At 36.7% G+C, this 19,494-nt stretch overlaps 2 protein-coding genes across 2 annotated transcripts in view; both read right to left on the reverse strand.

The window, feature by feature from the left end:
- Positions 1 to 7,340, reverse strand: part of cacna2d4b (calcium channel, voltage-dependent, alpha 2/delta subunit 4b) — a 37,840-nt gene extending 30,500 nt beyond the window's left edge. Inside the window, exons 1-2 of the mRNA XM_053505753.1 lie at positions 6,858 to 7,340; positions 946 to 1,027 (exon numbers count right to left, since the gene is read on the reverse strand). Coding sequence (XP_053361728.1) covers positions 946 to 1,027; positions 6,858 to 6,982 — 207 coding nt within the window. The 5' untranslated portion in view covers positions 6,983 to 7,340. The remainder of the gene's footprint in view (positions 1 to 945; positions 1,028 to 6,857) is intronic.
- A 1,493-nt stretch (positions 7,341 to 8,833) lies between these two features.
- Positions 8,834 to 17,711, reverse strand: samm50 (SAMM50 sorting and assembly machinery component). The gene is made up of 15 exons (XM_053505905.1): positions 17,556 to 17,711; positions 15,628 to 15,738; positions 15,453 to 15,554; positions 15,073 to 15,160; positions 14,880 to 14,986; positions 14,571 to 14,701; positions 12,719 to 12,806; positions 12,502 to 12,630; positions 12,331 to 12,402; positions 12,161 to 12,247; positions 11,986 to 12,056; positions 10,793 to 10,860; positions 10,084 to 10,230; positions 9,606 to 9,747; positions 8,834 to 9,325 (listed from the first exon to the last, which is right to left on the reverse strand). Exons 1-15 carry the CDS (start codon positions 17,574 to 17,576, stop codon positions 9,280 to 9,282), a joined length of 1,410 nt encoding a protein of 469 aa, XP_053361880.1. The 5' UTR covers positions 17,577 to 17,711; the 3' UTR covers positions 8,834 to 9,279.
- Between the last annotated feature and the right edge of the window lie 1,783 nt (positions 17,712 to 19,494).

Here is a 19,494-nt window from a genome sequence, read left to right on the forward strand (position 1 = left end):
TGTAAGTGGCTCAGTAGTTAATCTTCTGTGCTTATGACGGAAAAACATCAGCTCTTGGTTCCTTGAGTCAGCTCTTAGTTCTCAAATGACTTTCTCAAATGACTAAAGAATAAAAATGTCTGATGACTCGACAGTACGGAGATTTGGGTCCATCTGGATTAGTAGTAAAACATGTAGAGAAGGAGATATACAGTAGGAAGGACTCCTAGAATATAAGTTTTTTGTAAAGGATGCAACATTTCTATTTTTCTCAGCATTTATATATCCTCAATGTTGCACCCGTTTACAAAAAACTTATATTTTAGGAGAGAAAAAATAAATAAATTTCAGGCAGTTTCTGTCCGAGTTGCTGTTGTGAGTCCGTCCACAGCAGGATCTCTAAAGACAATACCTGTACACAGAGCTGAGGCTGAACCATAACTAAACTAGGTTTAGTCTTCAGGGAATTGTACTGGATGTGGTTTGTTGTCAGATAAATGGTATTTACTATCCTGTAGCCCTATTAGTGCATAACCAATGACATTTAGCTCTGTTTGGCAGACAGCGGAAGTCCTCGTTCTATGAAAGGGGGGAATAATGTCATTAGATCTTGCAATGATTACGTTACTTTTGTTAAAATTTAATTCTGTTTTGGTTTATTCTGATTTCAGAGGAAATGCAGAGTGAAAATGATTACGAAAAAAAACAAATTAACCTAATTAGCTGCATTACATCGTCAGATTTCATATGCATAAATCACAGTCTTGATGACACACAGTACAACGTACAACAGGGGAAAAACGACAAAACCTGAAAGCAGGTCAACTGACCTACTCAACACATTTGCTCTGTGTCTGTGTGTATGTGTGTTTGTGTGAGTATGTGTGCACACGCTTTGTGTTGCTCCAGATGTTGCAGCTGACATAATGACGTGACCTGAAATCATGATCATGAGAGGTTATTTACCTTCTGTAGAAGTGCAGAGCCTGAATATTTCACAGCAACTGCATTCAGCTGTTCTGAAAGGCTGTCTGCCCATTTTTGAACCCTGAAAAAAAAAAAAAATCAAAAAGTGGTCATTAAACCTGGACCTTATGCTTTTTGCAGTGACATTAATTACATGATTATACCGCAACTTATAAAACTATGTGTATGGATCAAATCATTACGACAAAAATGATGACAAATAACAGCTTGAACTATCTTGCTTTGCATGTAATGAGTCTGTCTCATATCTTAGTTTCACTTTTTAAGTTGCATTACTGAAATAAATTTTTAGATTTTTCCTATATATATATATATATATATATATATATATATATATATACATATATATATATATATATATATATATATATATATATATATATATATATAGGACAGGATCATGGGCACCCAAGGCTTAACCCCACCCACAGGGATTAAAAGCCAGGCTCCAGTCTTATGGCACAGAAAGGCCAATGCAGCACAAAATAACAGAAAAAAGGTCAATTCTGGCGACAATTGAAAAGCACCAGAACACCCAGGCCACTACAGCCACTGCACACAAGGGCCCGCAGGCAAAGGGCCTAAGACTGTCACCCCGACCCCCAGATCTCAATCCAATCAAGCACCCATGGGATGCCCAGGACAAACAAGTCTATTCCACGGAAGCCTTAACCCTGCAATCTACAGCATCCAAAGGTTAGCATTCCTATAGAGGGGCAGAACAAGGAGGAACCCACAATCTAGATGGTTTTAATGTTATGGCTGATTCGTGTATGTATTCTAAATATATTTTAGTGAAATCTAATTACATTTAATGCATGAAGACATTCAAAAACCTTGGCTGAAACTATCCAGCGCTAGTCTAAGTTGTCATTTAAGAGGTTCAAGCATAACTGCTTAATGCCCTTCCTTTGGATTATAAATAAGATCTGGTTGTCCTAGTTCCCTTCAGCTAGAAGGCTCTGCAGCATGAGTACCAGCACGACAAGCTGTCCTCAAGTCACTGAACTCACGAAACACCTTAACCGAACACTGTAACTCCACCGAATGTACTGATGACAACACACCCTTTAAGGCACTGGACAGATACTGTATGTGTTATAGAAACCCATAAGCACAAAACACAAACACAGTAATAACCCAAAAAACACAACAGCAACCCAGAAAAAGTGACAGGAAAAGCAAAAACATGTCAATGTTATCTAAAAATGAAGCACTAGTCCTTATTCGACCTCATATGCTGGATGTTTAGGGAAGGAGGAAGAACGAGCCAAAAGAAATCTACTGATGCTTTTATTTGTGTTTATTTTTAGACAAGAGTATTCATGTGATTTTATGTTGAGTATGCTGTTGCATGGAATTCGTATAAGTATGTGAGTGCTAAAAATTGAAAAAGGATCAAACTTTACACTTAATTGTTTTAACTAAACTAATCCTTAATAACAGATTAAAAATTGTCATTGTTTTTGCTGCCATAGTCAAACAGGGTGTCTGAACATCAATGCAGCAACCGTCAGTTATTTTTAAGACATGATGGTCAGCTGTTCTGTAACAGTTCTTGCAAGAACAGTATTGTGTCAAGTGCATTTGTAAAACCCATCAAGCACCATGATGATGAAACTGGGTTTGATGAAGTTCTTCCCAGGAAAACAAGACCAAAACTCACCTCTGCTGCAGAAAGTTCATTTAGAGTTACCAGCCTCAGAAATCACCAGCACTCAGATTAGAGCCGTTATGAAGGATTTACAGAGCATAAGTAGCAGATACATCCTGATATCAACTTTTCAAAGAAGGTTATTGTGTATTTTGGATGAACGCCTTCAGCATTGTTTTAGGAGGAGGTCCCCAGCTTCGAACTCACTGTTGGACCCTTGAGCAAGGTCCTTCATCACCATGTGCTCAGGTACAATCAGGCATCGAGTTGGGAACACGACCATGTAAATAACTACCACAGAAACGGTGGATGTATACCCATTGCACGATGTGCCAGGCGGCACGTGGACGGAACCATCCATAGTACTATGTAGCATTTATGGGCATGCATGCATCACTCACTTATTCTCTACACCGCTTATCATGTACAGGTTGTAAGAGCCTGGACAGTGTACACTGGAACAGGGTGCCAAATTTGGAAATGCTCTTCATGTCTTAAGACTATGGGAGATTTCTTCTGATGTACCTGGAAGAAACCAGGCCAAGCACGGGGAGAGCATGCAAACTCCACGCACACAGACCCGATGCAGGAATTGAACCCTTGATTCTGGAGGTGCAAAGCCACAGTGCTTTCCATATTTTTCTATATTTACATATATGTCTCTTTTATTGCATATTTTGTACTGTATAGTTATGTTATGTTATTTTATTTTAATTCTATAATTTATTTTATTCTTTCTTAGTTAAATTTACCTTTTGCTTTCCTTTTCATATTTATTTTTTATTTCATAGTCTTTTATTTTAAGGTCACGGGCAGTTGTCTAAAGCATTTCACTGCATATTGTACTGTGTATAACTGTATATGACAAATAAAATTTGAATTTTGACCACTACGCCCACTGTGCCATCTTGTATTTAAATGTATAATTTATGGTTTTACGAATTTAACATATAAAAACCTTTCTCTGATAAATAGACATGGCCATATATTACATTTCTGTAGTAAAAAACAAAACAAAAAAAAGCTTGAATCTAAGCCTACAAAAGGAGAAAAGAATGATGCATTATGTATCTGACCCAAAAGAATGTGGAGTTCTGAAAGAATCCAGGTCATAAAAATCATTTTAATCTAACATGACTGATGAATCCTCTTCACTGAGTAAAAAAACTTCTTCACCTTCATGCCACATGTCCAGTCACCTAGACTTACTTTATTCAGATATGAATTTGTTGGTGTGTCTGGGCAACACAGCGAGGTATGAAATCATAGCTTCCCATTATCTCTTAATGATCCATTATGACCTGAAAACAGTAGCATACAGGAAGTGATTTACCAGAACAGCATCCCTTATTGGTCTAGTACAGGCTCAGGTAACACAATTACTGTACATAAAGGCTGGTTTATTTCAAAGGTTTAATGATATGAGTGTCATATGCATGGACGAGGTAGATTATATTGTTGAACACTGTGTTTTTAAAAATGTCTTTGGATCTTAATATCTTTGGAGAGGAACTACAAGAAATTATTATAAAAAAAATATATATATATATAAAATACTACGAATGACATAAGGCGGTTCCCTCGGATGAGACCCTATACTTCTCGACTTTAATGGAATCAGAATGCCATTGTACTAATTCACTTTAAGCCTCTCCTTATATATAATATCATGACCAGCTCTTACTGTATAAAAATAAATAAATGAATGAATAAATATAGAAATAAAGCATGAGGAGTGCTGTGAATGAGTAAAGTTTCCTGTTTCCATATGGGAAAACCGTACGATCATCTGTGTGCCAGCCTGAGTGCCTGGCTGGTATCCAGTAACATATTAACTAGGGCTTCATTCAACATGGCACCACAGAGACAACCTGAGGCAGACCATCTGAATATACTGACATTTACATGCACATCAATTAGAAAAACAAAACTTAAAATGCAAGAATGTGATTCTGTTATTAAAGGAGTTCTACCATGCTGATTGGCCAGCAAAATTATTGGCACCCTTTAAAAAAACAAAATGACCGAATCAGTTGGACTTTGCTACTGTATAAGTGGATGTTTTTTTTTTTCTTCATTGAAGAAAGGATGTAAAAAATTTTTGGCGGATGGAGACAAACATTTTTGGGGAATGCACAGACGCAAACCTCACCCAAACACACTGTAAAATAAAGGATTTTTATGAAATAAATGGCATGAGGAGTTTTGCTCAAGTCCCAAGATATATATATATTTTTACATTACATACATTACGATAACAACCATAAAACACTTCTGATCATGTCTCTTGCTCAGAAGTAACTTGAAACCCAAAATGCAACAGGTGTAGCCCATTTCCCGAGGATGTCTGTGCATGGTGGCTCTTAATGCACTGACTTCAGCCTCACTTGTGCACCTTTTCCTACTAGAATTTTACCTTTAAATAAACCATCCAATAAACCATTCTTTGGCTTACTTCTCTTGTGAAAGGTGTTGACTATTGTCTTCCCCATGATGGGTGTGTGTAGTGAACTAGATTGAGAGATACATGGTATTTATACTGTATGGAATAGTCATTTACTCAAACTTGAAATGAAATATTCTATTAGCCTTCATGAGCTACAAGCTGTAATTTTTTAAAATAAAAACCTAAAAAGGGGGCTTAATATACCTTAATTTACATTTTATGAATCTAGAACATACGAGAGTTCCACTTTTTAAATGAAATTTTGAAAAATGCATTAACATTCCATATTATGATATTCTTATGACATTTTCTGAGATGCACTATATAGTTGTCTGCATGTGCAAAGTGTAACAACTGATCTGAAACACTGCTGATTTTGCACCACTGGAGCACTTTGCACTGTAAGCCATGGAACATTTCCATTTGTCTGTTTGTGCGATTCTTTTTTTCCTCCTCCATGCATGATCTGAAGGTCTCAGGAGAAATGGATTTTATACAGAAGCCCTGTATCGATCAGGTATTTACTAAAAATAACCCCACAACTGTCTGAATCACTTCCCCTCTGCCATTTAGACTCGAGACTATTGAACAGGAACAGCAAGCAAATTAAAACCTCCGGTAATCCCAGATGATGATGAACTGACTGATCGCAGGGATTGCTTTTGTGTTTGTTGTTGGATGAGTTTCAATTGAAATTGTTTTGAGACTTTATAGACTGTATTTAGTGGCATGAAATCATTTTATCATTCATTTAGGACAAACTGTTTAAGGGAGATCTAATTTATACAAAAATGAAGTAAGCATATATTAAGATATTCAATTGATATTTGTGCACATTTCTTCTTGTAAATCTGAAACGTTCATTTAAAACTAAAACCGGGTAAAAACCACTTCTAGCCTTTTGTATCTTCTGAACAGCTCTCAGACATCCACATCCCCTACAGGCACATCAGTTCCAATTCTTCCACATCTTTGCCAGATCTCATTTATTGCATTCATCAGATTAAGTCTGGAGGCTGACAGAGTGTATGATCAAATCTTATTTTTTTGTGAATAGTCATACATTCCTTACAATCCTTCTTTAAACACAATAAATATCATCACATAGCCAATAGTTGAGTAAATCCATGACTTTGAGAATATTCTGTAGCTCTACCTGTATATTTCAGTTGGTACTATTAAAAAAGACAGACATGCCACGTGTTTGCATGACATTTCCACCATAGTGCTTGCATTGATAAAGCAGAACCTCGCCCTACACGCTAAGGAAGAGTTTTCACAGACTTTCACTGGCTCTCTATACTGCGTAACCTGTACAGGGTTGCAGGGGGTCCTGGAGCCTGTCCCAGGGCACTTGGGGAACCAGGCACCCTGGTACACCCTGGACCGTGTGCTGATCCATCACAGGGCACACAAGCACACACACTCACGCTAAAAATGGAAACAGCAATTAGCCTACACTGCATGTATTGGACATTGGAGGGAACCCCACCAAGCACAGAGAGAACATGCAACCTTCACGCACACAGACCCAAAGCAGGAATCAAACCTGTGACCGCTAATCACTATGCCTTCATAGACTTTCATTAAAAAAAAAAAATCTGGTATGTTTAACTAGAATGGAAACTTTTGCATATTAATAGATAAGTATTGATATTAATTATATGATCAAAATGTATAAATATTCTAATGATTTAACTCAGCCATTACAACTGTAACCATCAGCATAATAATAATATTAATAATAATAATAATAATATTTAAAAAATCCTGTTCTTGAGCATATCTTACGTTTCAGGTGGAATTTTCATCTGTGCATCAGTCAAGAGGTACAAGCAGCCTGAGTAAAGCAGGAAAACTGTGACCCATGCAGGCTGTGTTCTGCTTCCCATAATCCCCGTAAAGCAGGTCCGCATCACTGACACGAAGAGTCCGTCCACTGGAACTTCTCACCGCCTCACTTTACTTCAACTTCACCAAAACCTTAGTCTGAGTCTCATCCCAAAGTTCACATCTATTCATGTTGACCCAAGTAAGATTTTTCTCCGTCAAAGCTCCAGATCACACAAACTACACTTCTCAATCAAGACCAAATCTCCACTGGAGATGACCAGGTGCTTGTTGCCTCCAAATCTTCTGTCTGTAAAATCCTGTTCAGCAATCTTCATTTTCGAAGCAAAAATTCTCATATACTACCAGGAAAAATTAATCCCTTCTCCTCCTCTCAAACAAAAATACTGTTCAATTAATCATTTCCTCATGAATGGACAAAGATGTGAGAATTGATCGTTAATGTATACAATATTGCAGAAGAGCCATTTGAACAGGCAGTCCCAAAATCAACTGACTCAATCCGTCGCTGTGTGTGTAATCCACTTGGATTACACTCCCATCACACAGAGAGTTCACAGGCTAGGCGGAGGAGGAGGGGGGGGCGAGGAGGGGAAGTGGAAAACAGAAGGGAGGAGGGGATGTGAAGGGCGAGGAAGAGGATTGGGCGAGTTAGAGTGCTGTTGGCTCTAAGAGGCTTAGCAGTGATTTCTGGAGGCAGGATCTCCTCCATCCAATCAGAGCAAGCAAACAGCAGGGCCTCAAAGGTGAGCTTTGCTGAGGGACAAGGACCTCTAGTGGGTACCTGAATGCTGACAGCAGTAAACAAGGCGGGTTATTTTTATAAGATTTGTAGAAGGATGAGGTCATGCAAGGTGAAGGAGGAAATCTCAGGTAATGCACTTTGGTAATGGCATGACTAGCTTTTTATGAATTATACACTTGCCATCAATATAGTTGCATATTGATCATTGATTAACAGGCAGACAGGCTAAACACACATGTCTGTTTTATTAGCTGAATGGACCATAAACTTTTTAAACTTAACTCTTATCTAGTCTCGTGGATCCAGTAAACACAATGGAGATAATGACTATTTATTAAAAGCAAATAAATGTGGAAATTGACACAGTGGAAGGAAGTTCGTCTTAATCTTTACACACAGCAACGATAAACACGTTGTTGCTGTTTGAACTGAATGAATAGTTAATGAATAATAATTTTTTTTTTAGATCTCAATCCATTTTCCAAAGTGAGAAAAAATTAAGATCAAATTAAGAGCAAAAACATACTTATAATAGAAGAGCTGAATGATATCAATGAACACTGTAATTTAATGATAAAGGATTGTTGTATATCGCGATGCATTCTTTTTTTGCGGCAGTTCATGTATCGCCACTGACTCCTAATTAAAAAAAAAAAAATTATATATATATATATATATATATATATATAATATATATATATATATAATATATATTGTATGTTTGCATTTGAAGTGGTAAAATGGTATTATTTCTGTGCAGGTTATAAACTATTCACGCTTTGGCTGGCAGCACAACATCCTGTATGTTAGGAGCAAATATCTGACGTTATGATGTTTGTATATCAAATCTGCACCTAATTCATTCATTTATTCATTTTCTATACTGCTTATCCCTGTACAGGGTCACGGGGACCTGGAGCCTATTCCAGGAGATTTTAGGCACAAGGAGGGGTATACCCTGGACAGAGTGCAAAATTGGGCACACCATTTAACCTAGTCTGCATGTCTTTGGACTGTGGGAATAAACCCAACAAGCATGGGGAGAAAAGGCAGTCTACTATACACCCAGACCCAAGGCAGATGACTTCCATTCTAAATGGGTTTTTGATGAGAATGATTTCTGTTCTTTTCTCAGTACAGATAACATGCTGAAATATAAGGATGAAAGATATTAAACTGAAAAATAATTGAAGTTTTATTTTTCTTAATTCCCATAACCAGATGGACCATCAGTTGTCTCAAATTCTATAAGCTATGGGACTGGAGATCATGAGCAGACACCTCCCTTTACACTCAAGAGAAGAATCCTCAGGTGAAGATAAAAATTACAGAAGACGGGTGTAGGTTTTTATTGAATTTTTTTTTTTGTGCTGATCAGACAAATAAATATAATGTGTCAGTACTGCACTAACAAGGCAGGTGAGTGTTCTTAGATTCTTCTTTGCAATATTTTTGGCTTTAGACTTCTGTCCTAACAATACAGTTTCAGTGTCCAAAAAAAAAAAAATTGAACCACAAACATTCTTACTCTACAAAGAAGTTTCAAACAGATTTTATCTGCATATAAAATCCTCCTGTTTTCTTGTCCTAGTTAGATATACTAAAGGCTTCATGGTGTTACAGGAAGCGAATGCCAGCTCCGAACTGCACTCCATCACATATCCTGAATAAAGATAAAGGAATATATTAAGAATATGAAAAAAACCTTCCCAGTACCAGACATGCTAATATTAGACATGTGATTGAAATTTGAACAGGAAGTGTGAAGACAGGTATACACTACAGTTCAGGTGTTTAATAGTTAGCATTTCATAACACAAGGCCACATAAGAAATACATTTTTAAGTCATATATATTATTTTATTTTAATATTATTATTTTTTTAAATAAATTGTTTGAGAAAGGAGGCCTTATATTTAGTTTCTAATTGTTTGGCGATGTACCTGTCTCCACTCTGGACGCCCATGGGAATGCAGTAATTGAGCTCAAGTCTGGCGATGTTCCCCAGACGCAGCACGATACCTGCTCCGTACGACCAACGGATACACTCCGCTAGTCGGCTCAGGTGTGCTCGAGGCCCCTCTCCTACAAATAACAACACACCCCGGTTAGGAATAAAACCCTGGTAACCAATTCAGACAGAAGAAGAAACAACATACTCACTAATATCATCTCATCCACCCAATTTCTTTTTTATTTGCATTTTCTAAGACACATGAAGCTGTCAACATTTTAAAGAACAGCTTCTCATCCTGAGACACAGGGCAACACCTGCCTAATGCCCTCATGCACGTGCATGAGCTCACAGATGCTCATGAAGATACCCAAGCAAGGTTCTGATAACTACAGAACGTGAACTTTACCGTGTTTTACAGTGGGGTTTGTTCTGCAATGGTTTGACACTGCAGATTTACAACTCACCATAATTGAGGTTGCACAAGTTTCCAGCATTGAGAAAGAAGTGTGTTCGGAAAAGGTCCCCGAAGCCCCCACGCCCTGGTCTGAATGGTAGAGGAGTGTACAGGTGGAGCCCACCGGCCCAGTACATCTCTCCACCCAGATAATCACCTGTCATCAACAGTGAGTCAGGTGAAAAAAAAAAAAGTTTAGACACATGTATGGATTTATTTTCTACGTTCTAGAAAAACACTAGATTTTTTTTTTCTAAACTATAAAATAACACATTTGGCATTAGGCAATCAGTCAGTTATTTTAAGACCTGAAGGTCAGCTGTTTTGTCAAGGCTTTACAGAGCATTTAGGTAGCAGACACACCTCAAAATCAACTGTTAAAAGGAGATTATTGCATGTTTTGGATACCTTTGGCATCGTTTTACAGTGTAGAAAGAAATAAAAATCATCAAGCACTATGGAATTAGGAGTGTCCAAACTTTGACATGGAATACACTACTACTTGACTAGTAGTGTATTCCGTTATAATAGATTAGACTAGACTACTTTCTGAAAGTCTTCTGTCTAAATGAAGATTTGACTGGTTACTTCTTGTATTATTACTACTGCTTGCATATAATAGTTGGAATAACAAATCAAATCGAGTCACCTAGTCACTACACAGGAACGTAGCTCAACACTGTGATCAGTTTCTATCAATCGCCTACTGGAATTCTTACCTTCACTTTGTGGTCCGATGCTGTACATGCTGAAACCTCTCACACTGGTTGGGCCTCCCAGATAAAACCTGATGTTCACATTCACATGGTGTTAAAACTCTCTGTTCCACAGCACTATATAATACATAAACATACTGTACACTCCTGGACTTTCTGTTACATTTATTATAACATTTATGTTATTAAGTGTGATCTACCAGCAACAGCATGCTAAGTCATGTTTTATTCCTATTATTTCACAACTCTACAATGGTGACGTTCGTTATTAATTGCAACTAACATACATAAAAAAAAATTATTTAGTTCTTATATCTTTAGATCTGACTGTTTAAAAAAAAGGCACAGAGACTGGTGACTCCTTCCAAAGATGCTAAATAAAGAAAGAAGCGCGAGGACAAAGCTAAGGTGAAATATGATGGCCTTATTCTCAAGTACTGTAATATGGCGTCGATACGGCTGAATATGGTTGACTCCAGAAGGCCACAATTTTTTTTGCATATTTGTCACACTTAAATGATTCAGATCATCAAACTAACTACTTACACAAAAAATATCTGAGAAAAACTAAGGTTTGGAAGTGGCCTAGTTAAAGTCCAGACTTAAATTTGATTGAGGTCTTTAACCAGGCCATTCATGCTTGAAAATCCTCCAATGTGGCTGAATTAAAACAATTCTGCAAAGAAGAGTGGGACAAAATTCCTCCACAGTGATGTGAAAGACTCATTGCCAGTTGCACGCCTGACATTAGGTTTAACGGACAATTACTTTTTCATATAGAGCCAGGTATGTCTGAACAGCTTTTTCCCCTAAACAAATGAAATCATCATTTAAAAACTGCATTTTGTTTTAACTCGAGTTATCTTTGTGTAATATTAAAATTTGTTCGAATTATTTCAATCATTTAAGTGTGACAAATATGCCAAAAAAAATATCAGGAAGAGGCAAATATTTTTTTACAGCACTGTATGGTGGACCTTGAGGGTGATAAAAGGCTGTAGCTCTGACATGCTCAATTAAAAAATGCTTCACGTAATCTGCAAATCCATACCCATCACCCCGAGACACCCTGGCAGCTCATGTCCTTACTGCATTGTGATGATCCTTAGCAATAATCATGATGGTGGGAACTGGAATTGTGAATTAATTACGATTGTGTTTCTCCATGAGGTTATCTAGCAGAACACTTCACTAACCTGTCAGCAATTGATGTTTGTCTGTCTCCAAAGGGAAGCAGCAGACCTCCCCATAGAGAGGCTGAAAGGACCTACAGGGTAGAGATTAACCAGCAATAAAACACCTCAAATCTATATAAAAACTGAACAATGTACAGACAAGATAGAAGTCTCTATCTGTGCTTTTGCTGCTCACTGAATCCCAGAAGAGTCGCTTATTGAGCTGAATTTCAAAGTCCTCCTTCAGGAATCTGGCATCTCCACCAGTATAACCTGCCAACTCCTGTAGTGACAAAATTAATCTGGTTTAATGCGAGTCTAAAGTGTTTATTCAAATCCTACATTCATAAAGAGCAAAGTACAGACCTGGTTGATCTTTAATAAGGCACCTCTCTTTGGTAGGATGGGGGAGCTGCGCGTGTCGATAACCATTGTATGCTGGGAAGGGAATATTGTCTCAGTCAGAACGCATGAAAAAAAAGTTTAGTCATTTTTCATTTTCAATCAGGCCTCGTCCTCATTGTAGTGCATGCTTACGGAGAGGGAGGACTTGAGCGAGTGACCGCTTTCCTCTCGGACAGCGAAGGAGGCAGTGCGTGCCAGACAGCCGAGCTCCCTCCACACTCCCTCCCATTTCAGAGTGTGGTTTGTCTTCCAGATAGGAAACTGACAAAATAAAGCACGGTTGCATGATGTTATGAAAACTAGGGTATCCTGTCATTCCAGGTAAGATAAATCAGAGTAAAACACTTACACTGAACTCTGTGGAGATTCCTCGATCGGTTTCTCTCAGTGAACTCCATGGGAACTGGCCCGTGACTTTGTAGATGTTGACAGAAAAGCTACAAACAGAGTTAGACGTCACAATGCCTTAATGTAAAACATGTATGAGAAATAAAACCTGATGGGGTACGCTGCTACAGAAAAATCATCAATAATTACTGGTGTGATGTTACCTGGCATAAAACAGTTCATTTAAATACTACAAAGTTTCCAGTGAGTTTCCAATAATAGCATATTACTGTAAAGTGTTTTTTTTCTTCTCTTATAAACAGTAATATATATATATATATATATATATATATATTTATATATATATATATACAGTATATGTATATATATATATATATATATATATATATATATACAGTATATGTATTATTTATAAATAGATACATTGATCAGCCACAACACTGTCAGGTGAATCGAATAATATTGATTATAAAATTTCTACCAGTAAACTGATGAGAGGATCATGGAAAGGTAAGGTATCAAAATATCCTGAACATCACAGGATGGTTGCTTAGAAATGTGGGTACTGCCCATACAGCTCCGATCAGTTGCCGATAATCACTTAATTTGTACTGATTGCTTGTCTTTCAACATGCCGATCAAATAAACTGATACTATTTTGATGACGCAAAATACATGAGTCGACAGCCACATCAACATGGCATTACCAGTCTGGGAATAAAACCAAGCCTCTTTAAAAAATGGCAAATTTCTTTGTTTTTTTTTTTTAAACAAAACCATGTGGGGAAACATTTGACAAAAGCTTTAATACAACAAACCTTATTCCCTGGTTAAAAACAACGCAGTGTGAAAAATTTGAGCATGAATATTTATCTGCAACGGCAGGAGCTAAGTCTTGTAAGTCACCCCTCACTCGAGCACCTACAGCAGAAGTCCAAAAAAAGCTCGAGTAACTACTTAACTGTAGTTAAGGAATACTTTTTTTTCTTCTCTTTGGTCAAGCATAGGCTATATTACATGAAATGAAATGTGCTGCATACAGTATATTGCCTACCAGTAAATAAAAGTTTTAAATTCATGAATTAAATTTGTGCACTGTTGCTTAGAAAAGTTTTTTTTAATAGTAAGTTATTTGTTTACTGTTGGTGTTTACTAAATAGTAATCAAATAAACAATACTATACAACTAATAGAACTTTAAATGGAAGATCTCAGTAACTCACACACTCAGTAACTCACACACCAGTGATCAGCAGTCAGTTGGTATCGGTCTGATTCTGATCTGTGATCGGCCCCCAAAACCCTAATTGACGCACCCCTACTTATCAGGCAAAGAATTCAAGGTTATTAATCTGGTCTTTTAATTCCTCAGGTCTCAATATGATCAAGCACACACGGGATCTACGAAGGCCCCACCCCACAACCCACACTACACAAAGGATCCACCACAAATGTCCTGGTGCCACACATGAAACCATCAGAGGTCTTATGGTCAACATAGAGGAACCTACAAAATACTGGGCTTCATGTTGTTGGGTTTTAATGTTATGGCTGATCAGTGTACATACCACTTTGTGGAAATTCCATAAAACAAGTTATCACTTATGTTATAATAGCTATAAACTGTCATCCCCTCACCAGCCTCTATTTTCCCCCCTCTTTCTTACCAAGGTCATCTAACCACAGGACATTTTTACTCGTGCTGACAGTGACTAAAACTATTTATACATAAATGGTTGTTAAATAATAAGTCTTTTTTTGTGCATATCTACTATAGACACCTTCCGACACATTAGATTCAGGAAATCAAAGGTACTGTGGTATGATTAGTCCAAACAAGGCCACTAAACATACTTCCGTTCAAAATGTCCAGCTTGAGGCTTGAAGAAAGAGAGGCCATAGGATGTCTCCTTGGTGCCGTAGGAAAACTGGAAAGTGAGCTTCTCGGCACGGCCGAAAACATTGGGCAATTTCAAACCCAGCACCTGAAAATCAGATCAGCAAAACCCATGGGGCTTAACTTCCTGTAATAATGTTGTTCATTAAACTGTCTGTGCTTCATATAGACTCTATAGATAAGGAGACAGATATGACTGAATGAACAGCAAACAATCTGTGCAATAAAAAGTGTGTTCTTGTTATTAACAATTATTATCAGCTTACCATGCTTCCCTCATTGTTTCCAACCATGGTGTTATAGCTTCCAGTTAGTCTCCTGAGCTCCTTCACCTCGAACGTGACGTCCAGTCCATTAGGCAGTGCATCTTCACCTTTATCGTGAAATGATTTCAGTCAGTGTCATTGAAATGATGTTTCACCGATAACTACTGCTAGTAAATATACCATGATAACATACCCTGTGAGGTATCAATCATCACCTCCACGTGCCTGAATATTCCCAGACGTAATAGTTTCTGTCTGGCATTATGGCTCTTCTTCATTACCTGGAGGTAACACAGGACACACTGCATCATTTACTGCATTATAGTCCTCATACCAGTGCTGTCCTCTGCATTAATATTACCACAGCAACATTCGTTTTAATTCTGAACTTCTTATAATGCACCAAATGTGTTTGCATAAGTGGCCATTTCATTTAATTTATAATTATCTTGAGAAATTTTGTTACATTTTTTTCTATAAAAGTACCCCACTACAGGTGAGCTGACTCTGCACTGAGCTATTAATGCAGCTCTGAGCATCGTCAGGATTTGCACGACGAATACACATACTCACATCAATCAAGTTCTTGGCTCTGAAAACATCTTCGATCTCGTATGTCAGAAGATCCTCCTTAGTCCTTCCAAGCCCATCTATATGTACACGCTGAACTACAACCTAAACAAACAGACATTGCATTAAATGTTTGTCCTGTGATAGATGAAAAGTTGTTAAATAAAGCAAGTCATACATCTTTGTTTTCTAGAACTTCCTGCTGAGGCTCGTACTCTGCTTCGCCAACATCCAGGTCATCAGCTTGAACCCCCAGCTCAGGACCCTGCATAGGGAGAGGGTCCAAACTCTAAGAGAGAAGGGAAAGAAAATAATAGTATAAAGAACAATGCAGTAAAATTGTAAGGTTATGCTAGTAATTAATAAATGTTAATAATAACATTACAATACATTCAATAACATTGAATATCAATATTAAAGCCACACAATGTGTTGCAATAATATTTTGTCTAAATGCAGTAATCCTGGGTGTTTTGGCAAATACAGTAAAAAATTAAATTATTATAAATATCATAAATAAGTCAAATACAGTAGCATTTGCAGGTACGAGCTATTATATACATTCACAACACAAAACCGACTCTTACTCACAGCTGATCGGATTGTTTTAGGCTAAAATACTTTTACAGCTGTTAAAAGTGTTACTGAATCTTTAATGTAGAACTTATATTGTTATAGGCAGCATAAAAAAACAGTCATATTGAGTTATATCTCCATAGGAGGCTTATACATCACTGTGTATGTATATGACTATGATGCATATAGAGTATCATTTATTTTCCATAAAGGGAAAATAAATGATACTCTATATGCATCATAGTCATGATGAGTTTATGAGTCTTGCAAACCCTGAACAAAATCACTTATGGTTATTATAGTGGGAAAAAATAAAGCTTTTTAGATTGATTGTTTCGATGTGATGAAGTGTTTTTTCAGGGCTCATAAAGAGAAAATAAATTATACTGTATATGCATCATAGTCAGATACACATACAGTGTTGCATAAGCCTTTTATGGAAATATGACTCAATTTATCCACAAGTCTAAACAAGAAAAGGTGACAGATGTTTTTTATGCTGCCTGTAACAATATAGGTTCTGCATTAAAAAGTCAAGACTTTTAACAGCTGTAAAAGTATTTTAGTCATACCTTGAAATTGTATTGCAGTTGATTTAATTATAATAAGATAATTAACCGACACTGGAAGTATACATATAACTTTTGTAAATAAGTAAAATAAAATTATAAAAAAATAAATTAAATATAGACACTATATGGACAAAAGTATTTGACCAAGCCTGTTAATTATTGAATTCAGGTGTTTCAGTCAGGGCCCTTATCCCCAGTGAAGGGTAATCTTAATGCTTCAGCATAGCAAGACATCTTCAAAACAAGACAATGCTATGCTTCCAACTTTGGGGAAAGCCTTTTTCCATTTTAACATGACTGTGTCCCAGCGCACAAAGCAAGGCTTAAGACTTTAGGCCGCACAGAGCCCTGACCTCCACCCCATTAAGCACCTTTGGCATGAACTAAAACAGAGATTGCGAGCCTGGTCTTCTTATCCAATATCTCGTCAGACCTCGCAAATGCTCGACAGAATGAATGGACACGAATTCCCACGGAAACACTCCAAAATCTTACAGACAGCCTTCCAAGAAGAGTGGGAGCTGGTATAGCTGCAACACTTCATACTGAACTATATGTATTTGGATACAATGTAATTGCAGGTTCGGCCAAACACTACATATATGTCTTAATGCTTCATAATCCTTATAATTGTATTAATTTATAAGATTTATATGTAAATGTCCAGTGCCAGTGGATTCTGCAGTTTGTCCCACCATGTAAACAAAACGTGCTCATTAGCTCATGTGATTAAACAGTAAAACACATCACAGTTCACACTTTCTGTCTCGTATTTATACTAAACATTTCATTAATATCTTCTCAGAGGAACCTTTCACTCACTCACACACACACACACACACACACACACTGTGTTTTTCCTCCTCTGCCAGTCATAACTAATGAAAAGTCTTGGAGGTTGTTACTGTTCAGAGGTCATTGGTTCGGTACAAGTACAAAATTTGCCAAATAAACTTACTCTTGCGTGTACAGTCCCCATGTTTTAATTCTTTACATTCAATTATTCCTAAAAACAAACAAATACGACGACCTTTGAACCCGCTACTGTAAATCTGCAAAGTGTCTTGCTAACGCATTAGCTCTTCAGTACAGCGCCATGACAGTTCTTAACCACGCCCCCTGTGCTTCGGCTGACGTCACAGCGCGAGTCTGACTTAATATTAGCAGACAAGTCTTTACAGAAGTGCACACTTGCGCACTATATTCACAATTTATTTGAAGCAACATTTTGTTTAGCAAATCACTCATATTTTTTAAAGTATAATTGTGAAACTCCAAGCTTAGAGCTAAATAAATGTGAATGTGAAGTGAATGTGGAAAAAAAAAATAAAAATTTAAATCATTTTAAACTATGGACGATTTGGGGAAAATATTTTGAGGCCACAACTTATTAAGGTGTGAGAATGAGATAGTATGTCATGGCCACAACTTACTAAGGCGTAGGAATGAGATGAGAGAACAAAATAGTATAATACATGGCCATGAGATACTGTCATGGCCATGATTTTCTAAGGCATGAGAATGAGTTACTATATTGTGGGCACAACTTAATAAGACGTGGGAACGAAATAGTATAATGCATGGCCATGAGATACTGTCAGTGAGTAAATAAAAGTTATCATATACTAACAGTTATAAACAGTTGTTTATAAATGATTAAATGCTATGAGGTTAATAAGCTGTGGTCAAAATATAGTATCTTGTGGCCACGCATTATATTATTTAGTTCCAGGTCTTAGTAAAACGTGGCCACAAAATAGTGTCTTTGTTCCCATGCCTTAATAAGTTGTGGCCATGGAATTTTTTTCTCCCCGATGTCACAAGAGAGGCTGGTTGTGAGTTGTGTGAGTTTATTTAATTGTTTTTAGGATGATGAATTTCAATTCACTCAGGTTAAAGAATATTAAATAGAAAACTTTCTGTATATTTCCTGTAACTTTATTCTAGAGACTTTAAACTATATATGAAGTAACTCAGTTACTATCAGAAAGATAAAACAAAGTATATGAATAAAACTAAATATGATAAATAAAAATCACAATAAATAATAAATATTTTTAATATTTGAGAGCTGGACAATGTTTCTTCTGACCCCATTAATTAAATGAAAAAATTCCCAAACCCAACTAAGTACAGATTCATTTCATAGTTAAATGTCCAGAGTCAGTAATCATTCATCTGCTTAAATCATATGAAACAGACCATCCCTATAACATACACATATTTCAACTATTAAGTACAGTATAAACACCATACTTTATGTTCTGTTATGTCGTGGTTGTCGCACTTTGTTGTAGCTCGTTTGCACATTTGCATGTGCACTTTATGTTGTCTGTAAAATCTGTAGATAGTCTTACTTAGTTGGTTAGTTTTTGTTAATTTATGTTGTAAATTTATGTTGCATGTAGCACCTTGGTACTGGAGGAACGTTGTTTTGTTTCACTGTGTACTATGACAATAAAGCCTACTTGAACTTGAACTTGAGGATAATGCAAACTGCTCAGTAAGGTGAAATAAAAGCTGTACTGCCACCTAGTGGATACATCTTATGGTGACTGACTAATTTAGAACTTAAGAGTTTACAGTACAAGCATATAGCAGATGATTGCACATGTCCCTAATTTATATTTTGTACATTTATATTCACATACTGCTGAACATAAGCATTAGAATCATTTATTACTTTCCTTTGCAAGAATACACAAAATGTGTAATTTTTACTGAAAAAAAATCCTTTGCACTTCCTTTGATGAAGTTTATCATCATTTTTAAAAGGTGAAGTGACAACCAACCCAATGTCCCCTAAAGATGCATCTTCATCAACAACAACAGCATAACTATAATAATAATAATAATAATAATAATAATAATAATAAAAGCGTGTAATACTAAGCAGT

The sequence above is a fragment of the Clarias gariepinus genome, chromosome 10 (genome assembly GCF_024256425.1).
Source record: "Clarias gariepinus isolate MV-2021 ecotype Netherlands chromosome 10, CGAR_prim_01v2, whole genome shotgun sequence".
Lineage (NCBI taxonomy): Eukaryota > Metazoa > Chordata > Actinopteri > Siluriformes > Clariidae > Clarias > Clarias gariepinus.

Excerpts from the sequence above, each read along its gene's own strand:
- samm50 (XM_053505905.1), bottom strand. The coding sequence starts at position 17,576 with ATGGGGACTGTACACGCAAGA. Across the intron at positions 15,739-17,555 it reads TGGGGACTGTACACGCAAGA|AGTTTGGACCCTCTCCCTAT; the intron begins GTAAGTTTATTT and ends CTTCTCTCTTAG. Across the intron at positions 12,248-12,330 it reads CCTTATTAAAGATCAACCAG|GAGTTGGCAGGTTATACTGG; the intron begins GTCTGTACTTTG and ends TTGTCACTACAG.